Raw genomic sequence first — 25,114 nt, forward strand, 5'->3', positions numbered from 1 at the left:
TTTGAGCTGAGACCAGAAGTACAAGAAGAGGCCACCTGAGGGAAGAGCATCCCAGGCAAACACCCTGAGGTGGGAACTCACTTGAGAGACAGAGGGAGGGGCAGAATAGCCGGAGGATAGGAGAGGTAGCCAGGACTCCTTGAAAAAAATGAATGAAGCCCAGGGCGAGCTCCCGCCCTGCTTTTTTCTTGAGTATCCCAGGTCTGCCGGCTCACGGCCTTTCAGCAGGGGTGGGCTGGCGGGGGGCGGGGCCAGGGGCGGGGCGGGGCGGTACCTGAGGCCGCGGCCGGGGGGGGGGCTGCGGACGCTCCCCCTTCTCCGCTCCAGCCGGAGCTGGCAACCGCGGCGGCAGCAAGCGAGCCGCGGCCGGGTGAGGCCATGAAGGTGAAGAAGGGTGGCGGCGGGGCTGGAACAGGGGCGGAGCCCGCTCCAGGGGCCTCGGGCCAGAGCGTGGAGCCCAAGCTGGACCCGCAGGCGGAATCCGAGTCTGGGTCCGAGTCGGAACTGGAGGCAGGCCCGGGGCCCAGGCTGGGGCCATTGCAGAGGAAGCAGCCGATCGGGCCCGAGGACGTGCTGGGGCTGCAGCGGATCACCGGCGGTGAGCACCGGCGAGGAAGCGCCGCCCGCGGGAGGGACTGGGCCCTCGTGGTGCGCGAAGCCCCGGCCCCCGCCCCCTTTCCCGCCCTCCCCCGGCTCCCCTCCCCCACCGGGCACCCCCTCGTCTATTTCCCTTGCCCTTTTTCCTCCAAGCTTGAGGGCTCCATGTCCTCCTTCCCCTGATCTCCTGTGTCCTCTCCTCTCCCTTAAGAGATTTATTTCCACCCCACTCCTTTTTAAGGAATCTATCCCTCTTTCTCGTGGTGGAGGTGGGCAGCAGCTGCAACTGTGACCGTTTCCCTATGGAGTTTTCAGAGCCCTTTGAGGTCTTTCTCTGCAATAATGAGGAGGGCTGAGTGCAATCTGTCTTCAGGCCCCACCTTGGAGGCTAAGGGGAGGCTGAGTTACTTAGGTGCAATGAAGACCCTTAGGTCACCCTGACTTTTATGCCCTCACCTTGGATCCCCCAGGAAGTCTGGGGCTGTCCTCCCCAGGAAGGGACTTGAGCAGGGAGCAGGAAGCTTCATTGGGTTAGCGCTGGGCCATCTCAGGGGAGTGGATTAATGCCTCCCTTAGCCCGGGCTAGGGCCTGTCCTCTTCCTGGAAGCCTAGAGGTCTCCACTGTGGTTCAGTTTCTGAGCTGGACTGCCTAGGTTGAAGTCCTAGCTTTGCCATGTAATTAGCTGAGTGACCTTGGGCAAGTGACTTCACTTCTCTGAGCATGTTCATGTGTAAAATGGAGATAATGACACCTACCTTATAGGGCTATTGTGAAAATAAATTCTCTGATTTTGCACAGTGCCTGGTATGCTGTGCATGTTCTGTAAATAGGGCTCTTTTATGAGTACTCCCAAAGTTCTCACACACTGCTCATGGCTGCTGCCTGGGTATTCGGGGCAGGAGAGGGGGTCATCAAAGTCAGAGAACAAGGACTAGAAAGTCTCGGCAGAGGTGGTGGCTAAGCCTCAAAAAACAAGACGTTTAGAGAGTCAGTGGCCTTCCACCTTGGCCTCATTCAACAGTAACCCTGCCCTGGCTCCTTCTGTGAGAGCAACTCTTGAGGTCTCTCTGTTGGGAGTGGAGCTAAAGGTGCTGGAGTAGACCTGAGCTCTGGAGCTTCAAGAGCAGCAGAGCCCAGGGCTGCCAGACAGACCTGTGGAAGGGACCATGATGGCAGGTCTAGGCCTGTACATCTGTACATCTGGGTCCCTGGGGGACCAGCTTCTCCCTCTTCTTTGAGCCAGGAAGCAGCTATTCTTGGCTGGGCCCCCAGAGTGTTGAGCTGCCCTTGCCCAAGCAGATACTGGTAGATGGAGGGGGCTTGAACCATTTTGATGTTGGTACTAGTTGGCAATAGCATTTAGGATTCAGGTTAGCTCTGGAGCAGAACTTCCTTAAAGGATGTCTGGAGGTCAGGCTGACCTGTCCAGGTCCTAGGTAACTTTAGAGTTTATTTTGCAACTATGGGAGTGTGGCGGTGGGGGGGCTGCATTCCAGCCCACATACCACCATTTATCTCCTTATGTGGAGGAAATTCATAGCCTTTAGAGATGGGTCATCTGGGGGATGAACAGAGAAAGGGGCTTCATGGGAGCCCTTTCCTTTGTAGAAATTGAGAACAGGATGCCAGGGCTTTCCACACTGGTACCTCCTGGTCTCTTCTGACCCTAATCACATAGGTCTGAGGTTTGCTCCTCCCGGATTACTGGGCCCTGAATCCAGCTTAGGAAGCTATTTGTGGCTGAGGGGAAGGGAGCAGTTGTATTCTGAGCCCTAGGCCACTTTGCCCCTACTCTGGCCTTACCCTGGGTCCCAGGCCTCGTCTTTCCCTGACAGAAGGGAGGTAGTGGCTATGGTGTTCCGAGCCATTGACATCCCCCATTCCTCATTTCCTCTAAGGATAAAGAGGTTGATAGGTTGAGTTTGCAGTAGAAGAGGCTGAGTGAGGTTAGACTGCAAGAAGTTGTTCCCAAATGAGAAAACAAGCTCAAAAAGTTGGAGAATGGGGGACGAGGGAGCTTTCCAGGAAGCTGAGATCCTGCTCCCAGTTCTGCTACTTCCTCTCCCTGTGCACTGCATCTTCTTTCTACCTCTTTGGTCTAGTGCTTACTTTCAGTGAAAGTAAGGTATGTTCAGGGCGAGGTAGGTACTGCCCACTTCCTTTCCTCCTGACTTCTCCCCACCATAGGCTGCGGTGGACAGCCCCTTCCCAAGCCCTGTGTAGTCCCTACTAGACCCTAGGGTGCCAGGTGGCTACCAGGAGAGCTTCATGGAGGGGGCTGCCCTAGGCTTGGGGAAGAGAGAATGACTTTACATTTACTTCCTCTTCCTGCCCCAGAGGAATAGGAGGTGGCCCAGGGGCCTGGAGGGTGATTTCCGGGCCTCTCTGGGGAGGAAGTCATGCTGTTCAGGCCAACAGCACCAGAGCCCCTCACTGCACCTCTTTGCTCCTCCTATTTATTGTCAGGGCCTCCCTGAGAACTTGCAGTTGCTGCTACAAAAGCAGTGAGGGTTGAATCAGGCCCTGGTATTCTTGACCTTCATCAGAAAGGGTCAGCCACTGTTCCTGGTTCTTCTTCTGGGCATTGAGGACTCCCCTTATCCTCATGCACACCCCCTGCTGCACCTGCCACACCCTCTTCCTGTCCTCCCCACTCTGGGAGTGGCTCAGAGCCATAGCTGGGTATGTGACCTTTGAAGGGGTTCCCTCTGTTTGCTAAGACTTCCTCCCATTTGGAGATCAACAGGGAATGGGAGCAAAGTGGCCCCCTTCCCCCAATAGTCCAGGCTCTGGGCTTGAGTCAGCAGAGCTTTGGCTAAGCTGCTTAAGGGAGCTGGGCTTGTATAAGCTGCTTATGAGGAGGTGACTGGTGAAGGAACAGAGAAGGCGTTGTTCACGTGCCCCAGCAATACCCAGGTCAGGGAAAGTCCTTGTCTAACATACCTTGATGTAGTGCCAGGGGCAGCTATATGGTGGGGGTGGGGGTATCCTTCAGAGAAGAGCTGTGTCTCTACTGAGGCTGAGTTGTGTCACCCCCTTTTTAGAGTGAAGTTCCCAAATATGGGACTCTATCTTCTCTCATACTGGGAGCTCCCAAGTAGATTGCAGACCTATTTGGCACAAAGTCAACAAGCCAGCCTTGGCAAAGCAGAAGTTATACTAAGGGCTCTCAACTCCAGGATAGGAGGGAAAATGTGGGGGAGGTGGCTTTGTTCTCTGCCCTTCTCAACTCTGCCCCTCCCTGATCCAAGAGGCCACTAAGTGGAACTTTTTGTTCCCCCATTAGATTCCAATGACAGAGCTATGTCTCCCCCACATTGTGGGGGTTCCCCCAGGGCAGAGGCTCAATCCTTTTTCTGGAAGGCAGTAACCTTAGGGATCAGAGAAAGTAGTAGCTAGTCCAGGGTCCCACAAAAGCTGAGCTGGCAGCAGCCACCTGTCTCCCCTAGACTACCTCTGCTCCCCTGAGGAGAATATCTACAAGATCGACTTCGTCAGGTTCAAGATTCGGGACATGGATTCAGGCACTGTTCTCTTTGAAATCAAAAAGCCTCCAGCCTCAGGTGAGTGGCTGCATGGGCCATTGAGGGAGGTGGGCGAGAGATGTGAAGTAGGCTGCCCAGGGACTCCTCAGGCCTCAGAAGAGTCAGAGCAGAGCTGGGGTTTGGACCCCAGTATGCCCAGGAGTCGCCAAACAGGGTGGGGGACCTCTGCCTGGGGCTGAATCTCTTTTTTTCCTTCCCATCTGTTTCTGGGCTTGGACATTTTAGCATAGTCCTGTCCTTTCAGTTACTGCCAGTCTGCCCTCTGCAGGCCTCCCTGGGAACTGCAGTCCCAGAGACCCCAGGCCTCTGTGTCTCCTGTGGCTCTGAGAACCTCATTTGAAACTTTTGACCTGCTGACCTAGAGTTCCACCTAGAGCCCCCAGGTGGAACTAATTGGCTAAAGATCTGAACCCTCAATGTGCATCAGAATCTCCTGGGGGTTTTAAAAAATTCTGAGAGATGGGGCCCCTGGGGTGAAATACTGGGTGGACATGGGCCCCAGTCTGAAGCCCACTGAGCCCCAGATGGGGTGCATTACAGAGCGGTTGCCCATCAACCGGCGGGACCTGGACCCCAATGCTGGGCGCTTTGTCCGCTACCAGTTCACGCCTGCCTTCCTCCGCCTGAGGCAGGTGGGAGCCACGTGAGTTACTGGGCCAGGGGGCGAGGGCTGGGGGTGAGGGTGAGGGTGGGAGTGAGCCCTTCCTGAGTTCTTACTGAGCCTCTCTTAGGAGCACTCTATCCTGAGCTTGGTTGGCTAGTTGACTTCAAGGCCGAGCTCAGCCCTGGCCCCTTCTTTCATTCAGGGTGGAGTTCACAGTGGGAGACAAACCTGTCAACAACTTCCGCATGATCGAGAGGCACTACTTCCGCAACCAGCTGCTCAAAAGCTTTGACTTCCACTTTGGCTTCTGCATCCCGAGCAGCAAGAACACCTGCGAGCACATCTATGACTTCCCCCCTCTCTCTGAGGAGCTGAGTGAGTGGGCAGGGTCCTGTGGGCGAGGGGACTCAGAGGCACCAAGCTGGGGGGAGTGTGGGTCTGACTCCCTTTCTTCTCACCCTGGGTCTCTTGTGTCTGGCCACCATTCTCATGTCACCTATAGGGAAACTTGGTCTCAAAGAGACTGGGGGAACTCTTTGAGGTTTTTCAGCTTGTCCCTGTCCCATAGTCCTGAAGGCCCTGCAGTGGCCTGGCTCAGGCTCCTGACCTTTGCCCCAACTGGCTGGGCCTCTTTTGCAGTCAACGAGATGATTCGTCACCCATATGAGACACAGTCTGACAGCTTCTACTTCGTGGATGACCGGCTGGTGATGCACAACAAAGCAGATTATTCCTACAGTGGGACACCCTGACTCCCCAAACTGCCCCCTACCTTAGGAGGGTCCTGGGCCCTAAACTGTGACTTCCCCAACACTTATCTCTCAACCCCAGGTCTTCTGCCTGGGGAGTGTTCCAGGAGCCCTGGACCCTGAGTCAGTGTTGGGAGGGAGGGTGCCTAATATCCCCAGTCTGTCATGAAGCTCATGGCAGACTGGCCTGGCACATGGGGTGGGGTAGGGTGGTAGTGGGGCTCTTTGCGTCCGTGTCCAGGAAGGCCTCCTGTGAGAAGAGTAGCCAGGACTTCCGGACAGCCTAGCTGGACCTCTTGAGCCCAAGTTTCAGAATAGCGTTCCCCTACCCAGGCTTCGATTAGGTTGGGGCATGGACCCATTCCTTGTCCCCTGCCCACCACCGACAGGCCATTTAGATTTGTAAATTCACAGATGAAGATCAGTGGTGGGTTCTGGCTGCCAAGCTTCCCAAGGGAGTCTGGGGCCTCACCTCAGCCCTAGCTTCCACCATCAGGGACCAAGATACTGCCTGAGGTATGGGAGAGACCAGCCCAGATTGCCACCTGTGGTAGGGGATGGACCAACTGTACATAGTTTTCAATAAACTCTTTCTCCTTTTCTGTTCTCTGGTTGTGGGCCAGCATGTGTGTGTGTTGGGGAGGAGGAGGGAGCAGGCAATAATATGGTCCCCAAGTTCTCTTGTTTCCTGATCCTCTTGGCCACCTAGAGTCAGCATTTAGTACATGTTGCAGCTGGAAAGGGTTTTTCCCTTTGTAAAGGAGACCCAGACCCTGAGAAGGGGAAGCTTTGGTCCAAAGTTGTAGCCAACCCTGACAGAATAGGGCTGGGACGAGGACCCCAACTCCACAGTGAAAGGGAAGGTATGATAATGTGGTTTTGTTCTCTACCCTACCTTCTCTGATCCCCTGAGACCACTAGGACCACCAGGTTGTGCTTTTAGCCCTCATCAGAGAGAGAAGGTGGACAGGGCTATGGCTAAGGCCTGGAGCCCTCTTGCTCTCAGCTGCCTTGGGGATCCCCCTGGCCTGGCCGCCCTCCATATAACACTGCCCCCAGCCCTATCGCAGACCCAGAGGAGTTCTTCATTTCCTTAATGGAGGAAATTCAGGAACTGAAGTGGGTGGTGAGCTTACCTCACACTACTGTTCTAGGCACTAATTTGGATACACCTGGTACCAGGCCTCTCTGGGCTGAAGAGTTAAATCTAAGTGCAATTCAGCTGGCTTCTGTGGAGCCCTTGCTGGGAGCCAGGACCTGGGCTGAACTCAGAATTCTAAAGTGAGCGAGACGGGAACAAATACTTGCCCCCAGGATAAGATGGACTGGACATATATAGGAGCAAGAGTCACCTGCTTGAAGGGTTCTGGGGAGGATTCTCGGAGGAGGCAGCGATGGAACAGGTGCTTGAGAACGCAGGATGACTGACAGAGATGGGGGAGAGAGCATTTAGGGACAGGGAACAGCATAAAGCAAAGGATTGGAGGCAAGATGTCAGGTGTGTTCAAGAGAGTGAATATTTATGATATGAAAGGAAGACAGATCTGTGGAGTCTTATTCAGGTGTTGGGGCTTTTCCTGAGGAGGATGGGGAGGCCACTGAGGAGGATGACCTGGTCACATCTGTGGCTGCTGAGTGAAGAGTGGATTAGAAAAAGAGACATTAATAATAAGAGCTAATATACGTTGAGTGCTGGGCCCACGCTGGGTGCTTTATATGTGTTAACAGAATGCTCACAATCATTTCTAGGAAGGCACTACTGTTATGCTCACTGCAAAATGCAGGCCCAGAGAGGTTAGTTTGCCTTGCCCATGTTGCCGGTATTAAGTGGCAGTGTCAGGATTGGAATCCAGGCAGTCTGACTCCAGGGTCCATGCACTATCATACTCGAGGCAGAGGGACGCTGAGGAGGGTGTTGCAGGAATTTGGGTAAGAGATGAAGGCAACCTGAATTAGGTCAATATCCATGGAGACAGAAATAGATGAAGTTGAGATTTTTAAGAGGTGAAATCTCCAGGACTGGTGACTAATTGGATGAGGAGCCTGGAGGCAAGGAGGAATGACGGCTGAATCCCTGGTTTGTGACCCAAGTGTTGAGTGGGGAGGGATGTTATTACTGTGCTTGGGAACCCAGGTTGGATCAGGGAGATGATAAGTTCAAGCAGGGACCTGCTATGGTGTGGTACAGATATCCTGGAGGAGGTGAGCAGGAGGACACAGGAAATTTGGATACTGAGACCAGGAAGAGGTGGGGGCTGGAGATGGTGATGCCTGAAGGTCATTGGTCACAAAGTGGTTGCTAAAACTGTGATGGTGACTGAGATTATGGGATCCCCAACTGTCACTACTGGTGTTTAGTGAACAGGGTGCAGAAATGCCACATGTCTTCCAATTAATGGGACACTCAGTGCTAATGGTCCACACTCCTAACTGAAGGTCACTGAATGAAAGCGTCTAACCCTAGGGAAGGCCAGGGAGGTTTTGAGAGCAAGGTGGTGGGAGAGGAACCAGTGATAGAGACAGGAGGAGCAGTCAGAGAGGTGGGCACAGCAGCCTGCTTTAGAGCAGGCTATGTCAAAGCTAAGAGAAGAAAGAATTTCGCCAAGAAGCAAGTGGTCAGGAATTATCACACTGGTGAGGAAGGGGCATGAAGTGTGTGTGTTGGGGTTGGTTTACAGATGAGGCTGTATAGAAGTATTTAGAATTGGAGGAGGTGTTTATAGTGAACAAGAGGGACTTTTAGGACTACACAAGTGTCAGGAAGGGGACCCTCCCAACCACCTGATAACAGTCCTCACTGTGCTTCCTGGGTAGAGTTTCTCAATTGGGCCTGCTGCATTTCTACCTTCAGACAGTGGAGACGGGGTGTGGGGGTGGGGGTGGGGGCGGGGCGGGTAGGGGAAAAGGGGGAAAGTAGGTTCCCTGTTCTGACGTCCTCATCCCCTGGAGCAGGTACCAGGTTGGTACTCACATAGAGGGGCCTGTGTCCCTTGGCCCCCTGCCTCCTTTTAAGTCTTCATGTCTCTGGCACTGGTCCTGCTGCTAATAGCACAACTTGCTGCATTTGGTTCCTGGCACTTTCCCTAAGAACCTAGGGGCTCCCTGGGCAGTAGAAGGAGGAAGAAGACAGGGTAGGGTGGGGCTAGTCCTGGCTCTGATCATAATGAGCTGTTGGACTTGAAAGTTGATCTGGATTTGCTGGATCTGGGCCTCAGATTCTGTCTCTCTGAAGTCAGATATTTTTGCCTTGATTTTTGCCTTGTGTCATGAAGACCCTATCTTTGGTTTGAGTAGGAAAGCCCAAATACTACAGGGAGACCCAACATTCATGCCCATCTGGGCTGGCCCGCAGGGTACACTTTGGGACTGCCAAACCCTTTGTAAAATACTGAGATGTTTCCCTTCCACCTGGTAAAGAGCTGTCTACAGCCCCAGTGCCTCACTAGCTTGTCCCCTGTCCTAAGAGCCAACCTCTACTTCCCCACCACCCAGCAACTAAAGCAAGAGTGCGTGACTTTCTTATGTGTTATGGACCCCTTTGTTATTGTCTGCCAAAGCCTATGGACAATAAGGTTTCTATGTACATAAAATATATTGCAATCCTATATAGTTTATGTATTAAAAACTATATATAGATACCTCTATATCTATTCTGAAATACCTGTAATGTAATATGAAGACATCTGTGATTTCTAATCTGTGATTTCTCTACTTAAGGCAAAGTCACAGATTTTGCAAAAGCTATTGTGATTTGTTGCTGACATTCATAATTGAGAGAAATGCTAAGTTTGAGGTAGAGATGAGTTGAAATGAAGGTATGATTTCTTTATCCAAGTACATGTACCCATGAATTCTAACCAGTTTTAGAACCCTCAGGTTTAGAGCCCCTAACAAAAGTAAAAATTTCCCCCAAATAGAGGACCTCCAGACCCTGCATCCATTCAGACTGTTGCTCACCCTGAAATGGGGGTTGAACACAGGTGGCCAGCAGGGGGCAGCATATGAGCAGGAGTGTTGAGCCCAGTTTTAAAAGTTTAAGGGCCAGTCTGGTTACAAAGGAAGGTGAGACATAAAGTCCTATCTGCTTGCCACCTGCCTTAGTTGCATGGGTGCCAGCTCACTTGCAGGTGTGCTGAATGGGGTCATAGGACAGGTCTAACTGAGGGCCCTTGGAAATGTCCTCTACTCATGGCCTAGGCTGGAGGTGTAGAGTAGGTTTGTCTGAACACTGAGGGTCTGAGTATCTGAGGCAAGGAAATGGGTCCCAGTAAAGTTCTTCCATGAAACACTTGCCCGGTTCTTGGGGGCTTGGCCATCAGGACCGACGCCTGAGGTTGGTCAGAAATGGGGTGCAACATCGCCTGGGCCTTGACATTGAGCCTTCACCCCCTTTCCTCCACAGCCAGGGCTGGGCTGGTGTGGGCGAGTCTCCTTCTTGGGTGCACAGGCTGGCCAAGCCTTCTCCTACTCCCCACCCTACCCTATCCCTCTAGTCCTGGACCCAGCTTTAGAGCCTCTGGGAGGGAGGGTGGAGCTGTATTATGAGATCTTGTACAGAGTTGTCCTCTGGGGCAGGCAAGTAATGTTGGCCAGCCCCCAGGCCTGGCCCCTGGAAGAACTTTCTAAGCAGTGGTTGTTCTGAGAATTAAGGCTCATGTATGGATATTTGACTCCTACAGTTTCCCCACCCCTGTTCAGGGAGAGTATGGGGCTGCCTCTCAGGCTGCCCTTTAGTGGCAGCAACCCACCTGGATGTGCCACCTGGGAGATGATTCTGAAGTGGGACTGAGTAGGCCCCTGACCCTCCAGAGACCACTTTCCGGGGCCAGCACTGAACACAGCACCAGGCTATGCACCATTCATGTCAACTGTGGAATCCAGAGCCCCAGCCGGGGAAAGATGGGGGGCAAGAAGGCATCACCAGGCCAGGGAAGTGACTCCTTCTTGTATGAGGAGATGGCAGGTATGAGGAGGGAGGGGGCGGATCTCAGAAGGAAGGGGTGTGTGGGGAAGACATCCTCTCTCTTCCTCTGGGCAAGGCAACTACTTCCTGTATCCTTTAGAAGTTCTGGGAAGAAGCCCTGCCCACCTGCCCCTCATCGTCCCTGCACTGGTCAGGAAGTCCTCCTGTATGCCTCACTCTGGTTTTGGAAACGTCACAGTCCAGGGTGATGGTGGAAGGAATCACAGGGCCAGAGCGTCTACAGTCAGTGCAGTTGACCTTTCTGCCCAGGAGGGAAGGTCCAGAAAGGAAGGCTCGGCAGCCGAGTCCACAAGGCACTTCCTTTATTGTTCCAGGATAGGGGACAATGGCAGGCCATTGAGGGATCTGCTTGTGCCTCATCTGAGCCCAGAGCCAACTCCTGGGGGTTCTTGTCACCCCCCCAGACCCAGGGTAGGCTGAGGCTCCCACTTGGAGATGGTTAGGCTCTCCGGTAGGGCATCGCGGGCAACTGGGCTACAACCCCTAGTTCCAACGGTATCCCAGGTCTTTCAAGCAGTCAGAGAGAAGGGACATGGGTGCTCCCCTGCCAGTCTATTCCAGGCTTCCCTTCCCTGAATGCCCAGGCTGCCTGAGACCGTTGGAAGTAATTAGTAAGCTGGGGCCGAAACTACTTGAACTTCTTATGGCGAAGGAGTGAGACTGTAGTGACCTGGAGGGGCCCTTCCTGCACCCGAGGCTGGGAGGACACTTTCAAGTTTCTAAGGGCAGGGGCTTTTCCAAACACAATGTGTTGGAATTGGGCTCAGTTTGGTCCTGGGGTGGACACTGCCCCTCCAGTGTGTCACCCTGGGGGAGGCAGGACAGCGCACATGCTGAGGATGGGTAGAGCCTGGCAGAGCTAGTGCTGCTAAATAGCAGCTCCCTGGGGAGGCCCCAGACAACCTGGGGAAAGGCTCCATATGTCCTCCTCCATGGTGGGCTGCTGGGATGAAGGTGGGAGAATAAATACAGGGACTTCTGGGAAAGATCATGCCTGGAGGGGGCCAGGCCTGCAGAGAACGTGGACATCGGAATATGGTTCAGGGTGGCCTTGGACCTGGCATGGGGGCCCTGAGCTTTTGGTAACCAAAGCTTTCCGCTCTCAGCTGCCCCGTAAATGAAGTCAGGGTCTGTGATATAGTTCTGATTCCTCCGGATATAAGGTATGTGGGTAGGTGTATGTCTGAATAACTGTGTGTATATGCACACATGTACTCATACATGAAGGCTTGAGTGTGGATGAGTGTGAGCTAGGGAGAGCATGTTTTCTTCTTGCCGGGACACTTGTTCTTCAGGGGCCCTGAGTGAGGAGCTAGCCCACCAGGTGGCAGAAATGTGCGAGGGGCAGCATCCTGGGTGGTGTCTTCTCTACCCCCAGCTGCTAGCTAACAAACAAGTCGGCTTAGTGGTATGGGAGCAGGGAGTGTTTCCTTCTTTGACCTTTAAGGTGAACCCGAAGTGGGCGACCAGCTAGGACTTCCAGGCCAGGCAAAGGCTGGAGCTGCTGCTGGGCATGGCTCATGCTAGGGCCATGGGCTTGGAGCTGGGGCTGAGGTACACAGAGGGGCCAGTAGGGGCCGTGGGGGGCGTGGGCTCCAGCTCCATAAAAGCTGAATAGAGGGTGGTGAGGTGCAGGTCACCCAGTGCCCCTGAGCCCCCACTTCCTGGTAGTGCCAAGTCGCTTACCCCACTGCCTGTCTCTGCCAGACAAGGCCCAGAGGGGAAGCAGTGGGGTGGTGGTGGTGGTGGCGGCATTGAAGATGATGTCGGGGATGAGGTCACCAGTACCAAGGGGTCAAGGGCCAAGCTGTCATCCTTCAGCTGTTCCCACAGGTTTCCTAGTTGGGAGAGAAAACGGGCATCATGGAAAGCACCAAAGGGGTCCTGTATGCCCCCAACCTATGGCTCTCACATGCTAAATAGAGAAAGATTGGGATAACACTGACGGGAATAGACCCTGGCACTAGCTGTGTGGCCCCAGGCAGTTGCTAAACTTTTTTGTTTCTTCCTCCTATGTATGGTCTGAAAGCCATAGCCCAGATGACCTCTTTGGCTCTTTTTTTGGAGGGGTTGGAGAGGGACGAGGGTTTGAAAGCTGCCTGTTGGAAGGATTGATGCAGATGCTGTGCTCTTCGGAATTAGCCTGGGGAAGGTACCCCAGCAACTCTTCACCCTGGCTGCTGCCCAGGATCCTAAGGAAGGTGGATCTGCAGCCCAGACCATGGATTTTCCAACAGTGCACTGCCGGACCCGATGAGGAGGATGGGCTTGGCTCCTTGGGCCTCTTCCCCTGCAGGGCCCAAGGGTCTGGATCAGAGCCAGGAAGTACACCTTACTCTGAGGAGCAAATAGTGTTGCCACCTGATCCTCCTCTTTGTGTCATGTGACCTGCATCATGGCAGGATCTGGAAGAAGGAGGTTGGACTAAACCCCGATTGAACTTGGTTGCCTGGGTTCCAATCCCAACTCTCCCTCTTTCTAGCTAAGTGACCTTGGGTAAGTTACTTGACCTCCATGCTTCTGTGAAATGGGTTTAACAATCTCTCCTATCCTATAGGTCCGCCCATATGAGGGAGCACATGTAAAGCACCTAGCATACTGCCTGATAGTTAATAGGAGTCAAGTAAATATTTATGGTAGTCCACATGTCTATTGTCTATAGCTTCCTCTGAGGCTGTAGAGCTCTGCTCCACACTTCTATACCGGGGTGAGGATCTAGCTGCACATTCCTTACAATAGTTTCCCAAGACCTGAACTGTTTCCCCATCAGATTGGCTGCCTCCTCCTGCTTGTGGATATTCTCTATCCCACTGTATGCAGGAGGTCGGAGACCTGGATCAGCACCCTCCTCCAAACTTCCTGTGGCTCGTACCAGGACCTGGGATGCACTGAAGTTGAGACAAGAACGAGTGAGCCTGGCCACATGCAAAGATGGAGGTGGCAAGATGTAGTGGAATGGATAGAACCTCTCCCCAGACTTCTACCCCCAAGTCTCTCCAGGACCTGCCTAGCTCTGAGGCCTTACATTCTTTCTGGGGAAAGATCTCTTTCCTTTTTCTGCATTAAAAGGTGAACTCAGAGGATGCAGCTGCTTCAGGGAATGTTAGAACTATCAGGACAACCAAGTATGGAATGAAACATCAAGTCCCTTCCAGCCTACCCAGAGCTGAGAGTGGTTTGATGATGGGGTCAGTGGGAACATATTTAGGGGCACCAAGAGAAGGGCAAGGGCATTCCTCTTTGCCCCTTGACACACCCTGCCAGCTCCGGCCCTCTCTGCTTCAGTTGACTGGAAACCTGACAGCTAGCAGGCTGCAGCCTGGAGACTTGGAGGGGACGAACCACACTGTCAGGTGTACCTCCCCAGTTTTGTCCCACCTCCCCTTTCCCACCTCCAGCTCACCTTGGAAGTCAAAATCGGTGAGAGAGGGGTTGATGGCATCCAGGTCAGTACCAAGGTCTCCATCTGGCAGCAGGGTGTCATGCATGGTCCTGGCTGGGGAAGGCTCAGCCAGCAGCTTGGTGCTGTGGCTGGGTGGGGTGTGGGCAGGTAGAGGCGAGTCCTGTGGGGTGCCTGGCTGGGCCCGCAGCTCAAGATGCCCATCCGGCTGTGGGAACAACGGCTGCGGAGGTCCAGGAGGGGCCAGGCCTGGCGAGAGGTGCGAGTACGTCTGCCCATAGCAGGAGTGCGAGTGCCCCCCAAATAGGTCCTGCAGGGGGTTCTTTCCAGGAATAGGGCCCGGAACTGGGTGGATTGAGTGCAGTGGCTGGGAGAGCCCAACTGGAGGTGCCAGAGGCCGGATAGGGCCTGAGCCTGCCAGCCCAGGGGGTGGGCACCCCAGAAGTGGGGCACCCAGCTTCTCCCTCTTGTCTCCAATGAGGCTGTCCAGCTCTTCTGAAAAGGCCCAAGAAAGAGGAACACCATGAGACCTCCCTTAGCCCACAAACCCTCCCCAGCCTTAGAAAGGCACTCAGGCCCTTTATTTACTCATCAATTCTCCTTGTTCAGAATTTTTCTTCTCTCTTTTCTGGCTCATGGGAGCCCTGGGCCCTCCCTCGTACGGCCAATCAGCCTCACCTGGCTTGGCCATGCTCTTGCGAACAGCAATGGGGTCTTTCCTCTTCCACTTCTGCAGCTCCTCCTGCATCTTATCGATCTTGGCTGGATTGAGGGCCCACAGGCAGCCCTTGCGAGAGGAACTTCCCGATTTGTTCTCCACCTTCTCGAAGCACTTGTTGAGGGATAGGTTATGGCGGACAGAATTCTTCCAGCCATCAGGCGCCGTCTGCCAAACCAGAGCAAGACAAGAATTCAGGCTGGGATCAGGCAGCAAGAGCCGGCTCCGGGTCTGGGCTCCAGAAAAACTTCACTCTGTGTGCAGAACCGCAGCCCATTCTGGGGCTTGCCCTTCTCAGCACCCAGCCCATGCTCGGTAACCTTTAGTAGTGGGGTGGGGCAGGCAGTAAACTTGACTGTAGGTTATTTACACCTGATATCTGCCTTCGTCCTACCCTATCCCTGGCTGACCCTTCAGAGGATGGCTGAGGCGGTTCATGAAGGGAGGGCTGGCGGGTGCTACAGAGTTCTTGGCTTCTCTCCCACCTGGAGTGGGACCACTCTCCACAGGTTTTCAGGCCTGTGCTTGGAGCCCTTTGTGGAAAAGGAAATCACTGTTCATAAGTCTCTGGTGCCAGCTTTGGAGAGGAAATGAAGGGGAAGCTATGGAATGGTCTCCTGGGCTGGCCTCATCCCCGCTGGGGCAAACACGGGAGAAAAGAAAGATGGGTGACGTTGCCGAGTGTTTGGGTGCATGCACATGTAACACATAAATTTGTGTGTTTATATGGGCTTTGGTGTATGTGTGTGTGTGTTTATGAGAGAGAGAGACTGTGTATGAGCATGCACATGTCCCTAAGTGTGTCTCCCTGGTCTGAGCTTGTCTCTTAGGCATGAGTCTGTGAATTCCTCTGAGTGTGAGGACATGTGTGTCCCTGAGGATGAGTGTATGTGAGAAAGTCTCTCTGGGTGTGTGTGGGTACCCATGATTGTATGCGTGTGTGGGTGTGAGTGTTCATATGAGTGTGCCTGAGGGTGCGTGCCCTGGTGGGGAGGCTAGCCCTCAGGCAGGGAGTGCTCGTGCCAACAGAATAAACACCCATTAGGAGGCCCGGTCATGCCACCAGTGCAGTAATTGTGCCCAGGAAGGGTTGTAAAAACCATTAGGCTGACTCAGATGGGTAAGAGGCGGTGGCAGGGGTGCCAGTAGGCACCCGTAGTCCTCCCACCTCCAGCTTTGTTCCAGGCTCTGGGACGGTCCTGGACCTCACAGGGGCTGACTGTGGGCAGAGTTCTTGCTCTGGCTGGTGGGCCCTTCGTCCTCACCCACTGACCCCTTTCCCTTTCAGCTTGAAGTTTCTGCTTAACGAGGAATGGCCGCTCCCTCCTCCCCAGCTCACTTGCCCCAGGGAGCAGCCAGCTGAATCACTCCCAGCCGAACTGGACCCTGGTGCCAGCGTCACTGGAAGTTGCTGGCAGGAGCTACTATAGTTTTTCTCAAGGGCAGCTGGCCTGGGGCAGGGGGCTGGTTGAGATGACCCTCAAGGCTCCAAGGGTCACAAGGAAGAATTCTTGAGCCACCAGACCAGCCAGTAGGGATTCATCTTCAACTACTGTGACAATCCCTACTAGGAGTCAAGGCTGTGTCGCCCAATGGGCAGAGTTAATGGGCACTGGGCCCTTTTATGGCCCCATAAACCTGTGACTTTGGGATGCCAAGGCAGCCTACACCCCAGCCACTTCCTGTTTGGAAGAAGGATGGTCAGCACTAACAATTATGTCCAGTGGCTGGACACTTCCCCAGTCCCACATCCCTGACTCATGGGGCTATAGGATACCCACCTCAGCTACCTTGGACATGAGTGTTGCCTGCTCCAGGGTCCACTCTGTCCTTGATCAGAAAAATGACCTTCAAGTGGGGAGTGATATATAGAGGGGGCAGGAGATCTTTGAACTAATTCCTTAGGTGGGTCGGAGGGGAAGTGTCAGAGTTGTGCAACCCGAATCTGGTCCAACCTGACCATTTTACAGATTGAGAAACTGAGGTCCAGAGAAGAAAGAGCCTAGCCATAGGTTATACCAGGAGGCAGTGACAGAACCCAGACTCCAACTCTGTCCCCTAGTTAAGGGCCCTGCCCAGGTCACCCCACAGGGCTGGCTTCACCATCTGGGGCCCGTCCCATCCTCACAGATGCTTTCTCTCTGAAGTCAAATGTAAACTTGGGAGTGAGGGAATGATGCAACTGCTAAGAACAACAACTAGAATAAAAAAAAAAAAGCTGTTAGACCTCTTCACTCTTCAGCCCCATAAAATAGGGATTACACGGCTCCCAGGAAAAATAATTAGGCCAGGAAGATGAAATGCAGGGAGGGGCTGGGGCCAAGTCAGAAGTTAGCAGAGAGGAAAGGCTGAGAGGAGTGAGGCAGGGCCCTCATTTCCCTCTCTTTGGCCTGGCCCTTTAAAGGCCTGGAGGACCCTCCTAAGGCTTTAGGGGTTAGGGGGAGTTTGGTTCCCTGACCTGCTGGGTATAGGGGTAGCCCCGGCTACCAGCTTTGATGCTTCTTGAATCCCAGAGACAAGTTTCCTCTTTCCTCCTTTCCCTTCTAGAACCTCTGGTAGATGACCAGACTTTTCCATTCCTGGCCAGACCACTCTGGCCATGTTGCCCAATCTTCATCTGATAGCAGCTCAGCAAGTACAATCTTGTTTGAATATCAGCCTCAGATTATCCCCAGGCAGGACAATCGGGAAGACCTGGGGCTGGGAATCACCCACTATCAGGCGGAGCTGAGTTGTGGATTACCTGGGCTTCAGCACCCATCCTCTGCTTGGGTAGCAGATGAGATTGTATCCACCAGGGTGCAGGCTTTGGAGAAGGCATTCCTCACACACAAGTTCTGGTCTCCCCTGTACCCACCCCAGGAGAAGCAGTCTGTGCTAGAGGGTTTGAGGAGCATGCAGAGAAGGGAAATGGAATTTGTGTGAAGCCAATCAGTTTGAGACAGCAACTCATCCCGCCTACTGAGTGACCTTGAGCAGATGGATCACCTTCTGATGTGTTTGCCCGTCTGGAGAGAAGGGCATCTGTCCTGCCTCTGGGAAGGGAGTCTGGTAGAGCTCCTGTCATCTGTGGATTGTGGGAACTAGATCCTGTACATGGGAAGGTCAGGTGAGCCAGCCAGTTCCCTGGGACACTCAAAGACCATGAAGCCCACACCTGCTTTCTGGCAGAACTGAAGCTGAGCCTGCCGCCCACAGAGGCAGATCCTAATCTCTCCCTGGAAGGCAATGGGTTCTGTGGTCCCAGCAGCCATGTCACCTTGGCTGGCCAGCTCCTACCCAAATTCCTCCAGCCCTACGGCATCATGGGGGCAGGGGTAGAAACAGTCTTTTGTTTCTTCCCAAGCTCTGTCTCCCAACTTGGGGTAGGTGGATGCTCCTTGAAGCCTAACAGGACTGACATGTCTACCTTCCGCCAGCATAAGGCCCCACTCCAGCCTGCTGTGTAACCTTGGGTGAATAGCTTGAGTTCTCTGTTCCTCACATGTTCTATCCTTCTGAAGTGAAGACAAGGAGAAATGTGTGAGCAGAAAACCCTCTCCTGGTTTTCATTCTAACTCCCCACCTCCCAACTGACTCCTCTGGTTCTAGAAAAGCCTGGCTTGCCTAGGACTTGTGGGTAGGGGAGTGGAAGTGAATCTTGGGGGCTCACCTTGAAGTAAGGGAAGTGCTCCGTCATGAAATTGTAGATCTCGCTGACAGGAAGGCTCCCAGTTTTACTGTTCTTAAGGGCCATGAAGATGAGGATGCTAAAGGCAGAGAAAGTTCTAAGAGTTCGAACCTCTGACCAGGCCTGGAGTTTCCCCCAACTTCCCTGTCCCCCGTTGGAGTAGTCGAGGAGAAATAACCTGCTGCAGAATTGAGTGAGAGGCTCTCTGAGGAGGGATAAAAAAGTCTCTGCTGAAGTTAGGAATTACAGATATGTGAGGGTCTTGAGGCATCTGAGGGACCTGGATTGCAATCCTAGCTTAGCCACATACCAGCTGTGTGACCTTGGGTGAGTGCCTTAACTTCTCTGAGCCTCATTTTCCTCAGCTTTGAAGTGAAGAAAGTAATAGCTACCTCAGAGTTATGAGGATTAAGGATGATGCCTAGCACATAGAAGGCACTCATTAAATGGAAGCTGTCATTACCAGTCAGCTCTCAGCCAACTGCATAAATGTTGGATAGTAAGAGAATGAATTAAGGTTTCTTGAGCCTTTACAACGTGCCAAGCATATTCTCTCACTTAATCCTGCCAAAGAACTGAATATTGTTTTTTTTTATTTTTATTTTTTAACATAAATAAACAGAGGCTTAGAGAGATTAAATAACTTGCCTGTGGTTCCACAGCTAGTAAATTCCAGAGCCTGGACTTGAACCTAGTTCTGCTGGACTCCAAGGATTGCATATGCTCCTTTCTGAGCATCATCTTGCCTCCCACAAACCCCTTCTCTGTGCTCCTGGCTGATGTTTAAATTCCTTTTCCTTCCCCTGAGCTCACACTGGCTGATGACTTGACCCCATGTGGAGCCTGGCATACAGGAGGTGGAGTGTCACTGTTAGTTAGATGAAGAAAACTTCAGATGGAAGTTCTCTCAGATGGGCTGGGTGCTGCCAGCCTGGCACTTACAACCCCAGCCCTAGAGAAGGTACACCAGATCTGGCAGATAACTGAGTTGCATCTGCAATCTTCATCCTTCATTTATTTCCAGTAGAGCTTTGGGGTAGGACTTCTTTCTCTATTTGGGGAGGGACGGCTGGGAAAGGGGGCGAGCCACAGACACGGCTCTCCAGGCTTAGATGAGAAGTCAGAGATGATCTAGTCTATCCCGCCGTCCTCATGCAGGAATCCCCTCTCCAACGTCCTCTGGAAGGCTATGACTCCCCCACACGCCACCATTACCTTTATACCACAGGATTCCATGCCTCAGTTTCCCCAGGGGTCCTCTTACCACTCTTCCTTCCACCCAGGGATGCTGGGGGACATACCTGTAGGAGTAGATGGGTTTGGGGAAGAGAGGCTGGTGCCCATCGGTGCTGGCCTGGGGTGCAATCCGCTGGTATGGATAGTGTGAAGAGCCCAGGTAGGGTACAGGGTAGCTGCCACCACCTGGTGAGTACTGTAGAGGTCAAAGGGGCAGAGTGGTTGCCATAGTAACCAGCTTTCCCAAGGAAGAGGTCCCCTTCCCCCATTTATATTCATCTAGAATGGGAGCTGAGGCTAGATTTTTCTCTCCCATGGTCATGGGCTCCAATAGCAGAGCAATGCTGGGGGACTGGCCAAGGGTGTAGACATCTGAGGGTCTGTGAGGAGATCCACATTCCAGAATTCAGGATCTCAGAGACCTTGAAGCTCCCTTCCTCCAGCTCCTTCCTCTCAGGCCCTCTAGGTACGCTGGTTGTCATGGTGATGGAATAGCAGTCTGGCTGGGCTAGAAGTGTGAGGGGTAGCCCTGGCTTCTGCACACTTCTGGTCACGTGCTCCAGGCCTTCCTCATATCTCCTAAAGCAACTGGGCCGGAAGTGGGATGTCCACTGGGCGTTTGCTGGGCACTGCCACCTTTTACAAGTTTCAGTGGCTCTTTGAAAGGGCCAGTCATGGTGGTGGGCAGGTGGGGGTAGGAGGTGGTTTTACAGCAAAGGGAGTGGCTGCGGTGCCAGGGATGGTGTTTTATGGGGGCAAAGCGGGGAGGGAGACTCTGACTCCCCCATTTGCTCCAAGCTGAAGTGCTTTTTCCAGGTCACCCGAGAGGCACTTAGTGCCTGAGTCATCCTCTCTGCAGGCTCCATAAAGCCCTGGGTGCGGCCATCTTGTTGGGGGATGGGGTGTGGAATGCAGAGGGCATCAAAGCAGGGCTGGGCATGGTGAGGCCATTTAGGGTCTGGGAACCCCTTAGCCTTGCTGTGGCTCAGTCCCTGACGGGCCAGGCTACCTCAGGGACACCCCATATCCTGCCTGGGTCAGACTGTGAGCCTCAGGATGGCTTTGGCTGTTCCAGCTGGGCTCCTCATGGGATGACCCCTCATATGTCCCCTCTGCTTCCCTCCATCTCTTTTTTCTCCCCACGAAGCAAGCAGTCTGACTACCTCCCCCTGCCACGTGCCTGCCTCCCTGCCTGAGCCAAGATCAGGGCCAATGCCAAGGGCTGGGAGTAGAACTTGCTCCACAGGCAGGGCCTGTCTCAGTGCCAGGCTGCAGGTGGATGGAGCTGGGCGCTGGGTAGCCACTTGCTCTGTCTTGCCTGGTGACTCTTGGGAGCTGCTTAGCTGCTCTGGGGCTCTTTTCTCTTTCTCTTTATAAAAACCTCCATCTCATGCCAGTGTGGGGCAATTACTTGGCATTCTGTACATCTGCGGGGAGCTGAGGCTAGGCAGTGGGGGTAGGCAAGGGGAGCAAGGTCAAAGACGATGGGAACTTGGAGCCTCCAGGTAAGAAGGCCCTTTAACACCATGCCTGGTCCTACCCCGTCTAGGCTAAAAGGAAGTATGAGGCCAAGGCTACCTAGCAAGATAGTGACTGACCCAGATGGCAGCCCACTGTTCCCTGTCCCGCTTAGCCTTGTGTTCACCCCATACACTCCTTTTCTCTCTGCCCTGTCTGTCTGGCTCTCTCTCCTTCTTCCTCCCTTTTTAGTTCACATCCGGGCTCTGCCCCAATCTCAGTCCCATTCTCTTTTCTGAGACCTTTCAGTTCCTGCCTGGGTCTCAGAAAAGCCCCACCCAATCCTAGAGAAGAGTAATTGCTTTCCTTTCCATAAACCTCTGTCCCCCACCACAGGTGGTACAGCCTGAGAGTCAGGGCCCTGCCACCCTTAATTGTCCACTCAAGTGTGCACACACTCATAGACACACTCATATACCACACACCCACGTAATATCCTGAGATCCTGGGGAAGCATGCCCACTTGCTCCAGACCCACCTGGTGGAAGGGAGGCTGGGAGGGACAGTACATGTGCTGCAAGGGGGGCTGGAAACAGTACATCCCAGGACCACTCTCCAGAGCTGGGGGCTTGACCTTCACTTCTGACCCCTGCTGGAAGAAAAAGCAGATGACTCGGCTGGGCCTTATTTTGCTTCCTTCTCTTCTGCATCTTAAGACTTCCAAAAAAACAACCCCTACTTTGCCTCCCTCAAAGCTTATTCCTGGAGAACAAACAGAGAACAGAGACGCACAGGGATTTTTCTGAGGCAACTCAGCAAGTTAGTGGTGGAGCTGGGGCTAGAACTGACAGCACTCCCTACCTCCCACCTCACTACAGGTGAGAGGCTGAGGCTGGGCTGTCCAGAGAAGTGAGGGAGACTTGTTGATTGTTTCACCGAAGTTGGGGTAGGGCCAGAGATCTCCCTGGAATGGAACAAGGGTGCAGTGCCTGACTCTACTCACCAAGTCAAGCCCTTGGGCCTGCTTGCTGCTTCTGAGCCCCCAGCCTTTCAGAACAGATCTGTAAAAGACACCCTAGAAAAGGCCACATCTCCAGAATTCCCACTGCAGAGCCATGGTGAGGGGAGCACAGAAAGTGGCTAGCCAGGTTGGTCCAGCTGGGGCCCGTGGGCCCTGCCACTTCCTCTTCTGCAAAGCCCAGGGAAGCTCCAGCAGGCTCTTTGGAGGGGGCTAATGAGTCCTCTCTCTGCTCTTTCACCCCAGTCATCCCCCACTCAGAACTTTTGTTCCTTGTTCCAGGGAGTCTGTCCAGTTGCTGGTCTGCACGAGACTATGGCACTCTCTCACCGTGGCACAGGAAGCTTGTAGCTGCTGAAGATGGTGGTGGCTAGACTCTGGCTTCCCATGAATTGTAAGCCCTGCACAGAGTCCCCAAAGGCCTAGCACAGAGCTCTACCCTGAGTAAGGCCAGGAGTGGGGTGGCAGCTAGGTACTGGAAGGTAAATAAGGCCAGGAGGAGGTGGACTACTCTTCCTGGGGCTACAAGGGGCTTTGAGAACCAGCATCTGGGCCCAGAGGGTCAAACCAGCTGTGAGCTCTTTCTGGGTATGCCCTGGGGTTGTTGATGCATAGATAACTATAATCATAGAATCTCAGTCCTGGAAGGGCCAAGAGCACTGTGTCCAACCCCCTCATTTGGCAGATGATGGGGCTGAACCCATAAAGGGAAGTGATATGCCCAGGTCACCTAGAGAACTGACTAGCTAGCTGTGAGTCCCTGGCCTGAACTCTGTGCATAGGGTAAGGGCATAGGCTCAAATCTCAGCCTCACCTCTAAGTCACTTGTCCTCTATGGAGCCTCAGTTTACCCATCTGCAAAATGGAGATAGTGGGAACTCTTTAGATGGTTGTCATGAGAAATAAATGGGGCACTTAAGAGAAATCACCTGGTAGACTCATCCGGGGCTGGCATTGGGTAGACATTTGAGAGGGTGAGAGCAGCTGCTAATATGATGGTGCCCTCACTGTGGGATGCTGTCATGTTCAATGGGCCTGAGGGGAAGCTATCAAAGGGCCCCAGAATGAGAACAAGGTCCTGTCTTAGCCACACCTGGTAGGCGCTCAACCCCTTTCTCTGTCTTCTAAGCCTGGGAAACAGGCATTTGTTGGGGTTGGTTAGGGGTTGTAACAGGAGCGTGTTTGAAAGCAAGAGGTGAGGAGGGCTGCTGGGCATCTAGAGTAGGCACAGCCTGGGCTGTCCCCGCTCAGTGCTCCCCACTTCAGGGACCTCCAAAGCTGGGGAGCAGGGAACAAATCTCCTTTTAGCTTTCCTTTCCCCAAGGCAACAAGACTATGGAGCAGATACTATTAAACAGACTTTTCAGATGAGTCTCTGAGAGGCTCAGGGACTTGCCAAGGTCACAAAGCTTGTGGATATGGCTGTAGAAGGACATGTCGACCTTCCATGGTGCTTTCAAGATATTTCTATGAATACACCTAGGCCCCACTCTGAACAAAGAATGGGGACAGAGAGGTCCTTTGAGAAGACTTAAATCCTTTCTCAACTCTGTGTGCTCACGCTGGAGAGGGAAATATTGTGCTCTGTGTCTTCTCCCTAAACCCTTTCTTTTGGCCTCTGGAATGTGTTTTTCTTCTCACATTTGCATATGGGCGTGTAGGTCTGGCTGGGGATTCTTGACACTTAAACAAACAGAGAGAAGTCACACATTGGAATTCTGTCTCAGGAGCCTCTGGGAAGCTGCCAACTACCTTGGCCTGACCTGCCTCCCCTACCTTGTCCCCTAGCCAGGCCCCATCCCCTCCCTAGCTGACCTGGAGGCCCAAAATGAAGCCAAGAGACCCCAACTCTCTGAGCTTGCTGCTTCCCTGGTTACACGCTAACCCTGAATGGAAAGGTCTGGGAAGGGAAGGTGGGGAGTTTGATCACAGAGGACTCATCTGGGCTGCTGGGAGGTGCACAGAGGGCTCGTGGGTTGCCCATTGACCACTGGTACTTACCAGGACTTGGGGGCTGTGCTCCTGGCTTGGGTAGGGAAGCCCGTTGCACCAGGTTTCTGCTGAGAAGCCAGGCAGGAAGGCCTCTGCCTCCCCTACATCAACGGGGATCTCGTCAAAGGCCTCCAGTGCCTCTGGGGTCTTAAAAGAGTGTCCATCGAGGGCCAGAGCAGTCTGGGCCTCAGGAAAGACGTCCTCCTGGAAATGCCGCTTGTATGGGTGGAAGGGCACGTGGCTGCCCTTGAGGAAGCGCCCAGGGCTGCTTGCTGGGCCCTCCTCAAAGCCGAAGCCTGGGTACTTGTCTGAGGGTGAGAGCCGGAAGGGGCCTGGGCCAGGGCCGGCTGGACAGTGGACTTGCTCGGGGCCTGGTGATGCGATGCTGGGGCTGTGCGGGGGCAGTGAGGGTGCCCTTTCTGGAGGGCCATCGGGTGCAAATGATGAGCAGCTGAAGCCGGCATGCTTCTGGGTGGACAGAGGGTAGAGACCTGTGAGAAGAGGCTGGACCAGGATCCTACTCTGTGCTAGGGATAAAGGGTCTGGGGCTGAGCTCTTGAGAGTCCTCAAATGATGGAGACCTAACCTGCCCTTGGAAGCCCCAATCTGATAAGGCCACACTGCTCCTAAACCTGGGGTGCCCCCAGTGGATGGATGTGCATTACTGTCCCTGGAAAGCCCCAGACTGAAGGGATAAGCAGAAGGTGTATCTGAATACTTCAGAATCTTGGAGTCACTGGGTACTTGTTTGCTGGTGGATGAGATAAGACAGACCCTGGGAGGTCCTTGAGGGGTGAGGGTGACTGGTCCACTTGCTGTACAGCCCTCAGGACTTGGCCTCAGCCCAGGCCTAGGTGCTGGGTACTTACGCTCTGTGGGGCAGGGGAGCCTGGGAGGCCTGGTGCCTGCATGAGGTCCCCTTGAGGCTCACTTCCCTCCAGTCTTGTGGGGCCTGGCAGCGTGACGTCAGACTGTGGAGGGAGTAGCGACACCATCATCCAGTCCTGGCCTCGAAGAAAGTCGGCTGTGATGAGAACGAGGGCCAGCGTCCAGGGATGACCAACCTAAGTCCACCTCCTCCACTCCTACCCCATCCCTGGTCTGGGACCCTGACTCCAGCCAGACATCTGATGAGAGAGAGA

General features: G+C 53.7%; 2 protein-coding genes across 3 annotated transcripts in view; one reads left to right on the plus strand and one right to left on the minus strand.

Annotated features, from left to right (window-relative positions):
- Window positions 1-317: 317 nt before the first annotated feature.
- Window positions 318-6,103, plus strand: UNC119 (unc-119 lipid binding chaperone). The gene is made up of 5 exons (XM_011359975.2): window positions 318-598; window positions 4,048-4,161; window positions 4,684-4,786; window positions 4,950-5,122; window positions 5,387-6,103. The coding sequence occupies exons 1-5, from the start codon at window positions 379-381 to the stop codon at window positions 5,497-5,499; spliced, it is 723 nt and encodes a 240-aa protein (XP_011358277.1). The 5' UTR covers window positions 318-378; the 3' UTR covers window positions 5,500-6,103.
- A 5,796-nt stretch (window positions 6,104-11,899) lies between these two features.
- Window positions 11,900-25,114, minus strand: part of FOXN1 (forkhead box N1) — a 26,463-nt gene continuing 13,248 nt past the window's right edge. The window contains exons 2-9 of one of the 2 annotated variants that reach the window (XM_011359977.2): window positions 24,842-24,981; window positions 23,982-24,440; window positions 21,501-21,611; window positions 19,570-19,700; window positions 18,251-18,347; window positions 14,559-14,766; window positions 13,884-14,375; window positions 11,900-12,318 (exon numbers count right to left, since the gene is read on the minus strand). In XM_011359977.2, the coding sequence (XP_011358279.1) occupies window positions 11,999-12,318; window positions 13,884-14,375; window positions 14,559-14,766; window positions 18,251-18,347; window positions 19,570-19,700; window positions 21,501-21,611; window positions 23,982-24,440; window positions 24,842-24,970 (1,947 nt within the window). In that variant the 5' untranslated portion in view covers window positions 24,971-24,981 and the 3' untranslated portion in view covers window positions 11,900-11,998. The remainder of the gene's footprint in view (window positions 12,319-13,883; window positions 14,376-14,558; window positions 14,767-18,250; window positions 18,348-19,569; window positions 19,701-21,500; window positions 21,612-23,981; window positions 24,441-24,841; window positions 24,982-25,114) is intronic. The other variant, XM_011359976.2, reaches the window with a different exon arrangement.

Source organism: Pteropus vampyrus, unplaced genomic scaffold (genome assembly GCF_000151845.1).
Source record: "Pteropus vampyrus isolate Shadow unplaced genomic scaffold, Pvam_2.0 Scaffold50, whole genome shotgun sequence".
In the NCBI taxonomy this organism is placed as follows: Eukaryota; Metazoa; Chordata; class Mammalia; order Chiroptera; family Pteropodidae; genus Pteropus; species Pteropus vampyrus.

What these genes read in the sequence shown, in the direction of transcription:
- UNC119 (XM_011359975.2), top strand. Translation starts at nt 379, where the DNA reads ATGAAGGTGAAGAAGGGTGGCGGCGGGGCTGGAACAGGGGCGGAGCCC. An exon ending in CAAAAAGCCTCCAGCCTCAG is followed by an intron (nt 4,162 to 4,683) that starts GTGAGTGGCTGC and finishes GGTGCATTACAG; the next exon opens with AGCGGTTGCCCATCAACCGG. An exon ending in CTGAGGCAGGTGGGAGCCAC is followed by an intron (nt 4,787 to 4,949) that starts GTGAGTTACTGG and finishes TCTTTCATTCAG; the next exon opens with GGTGGAGTTCACAGTGGGAG.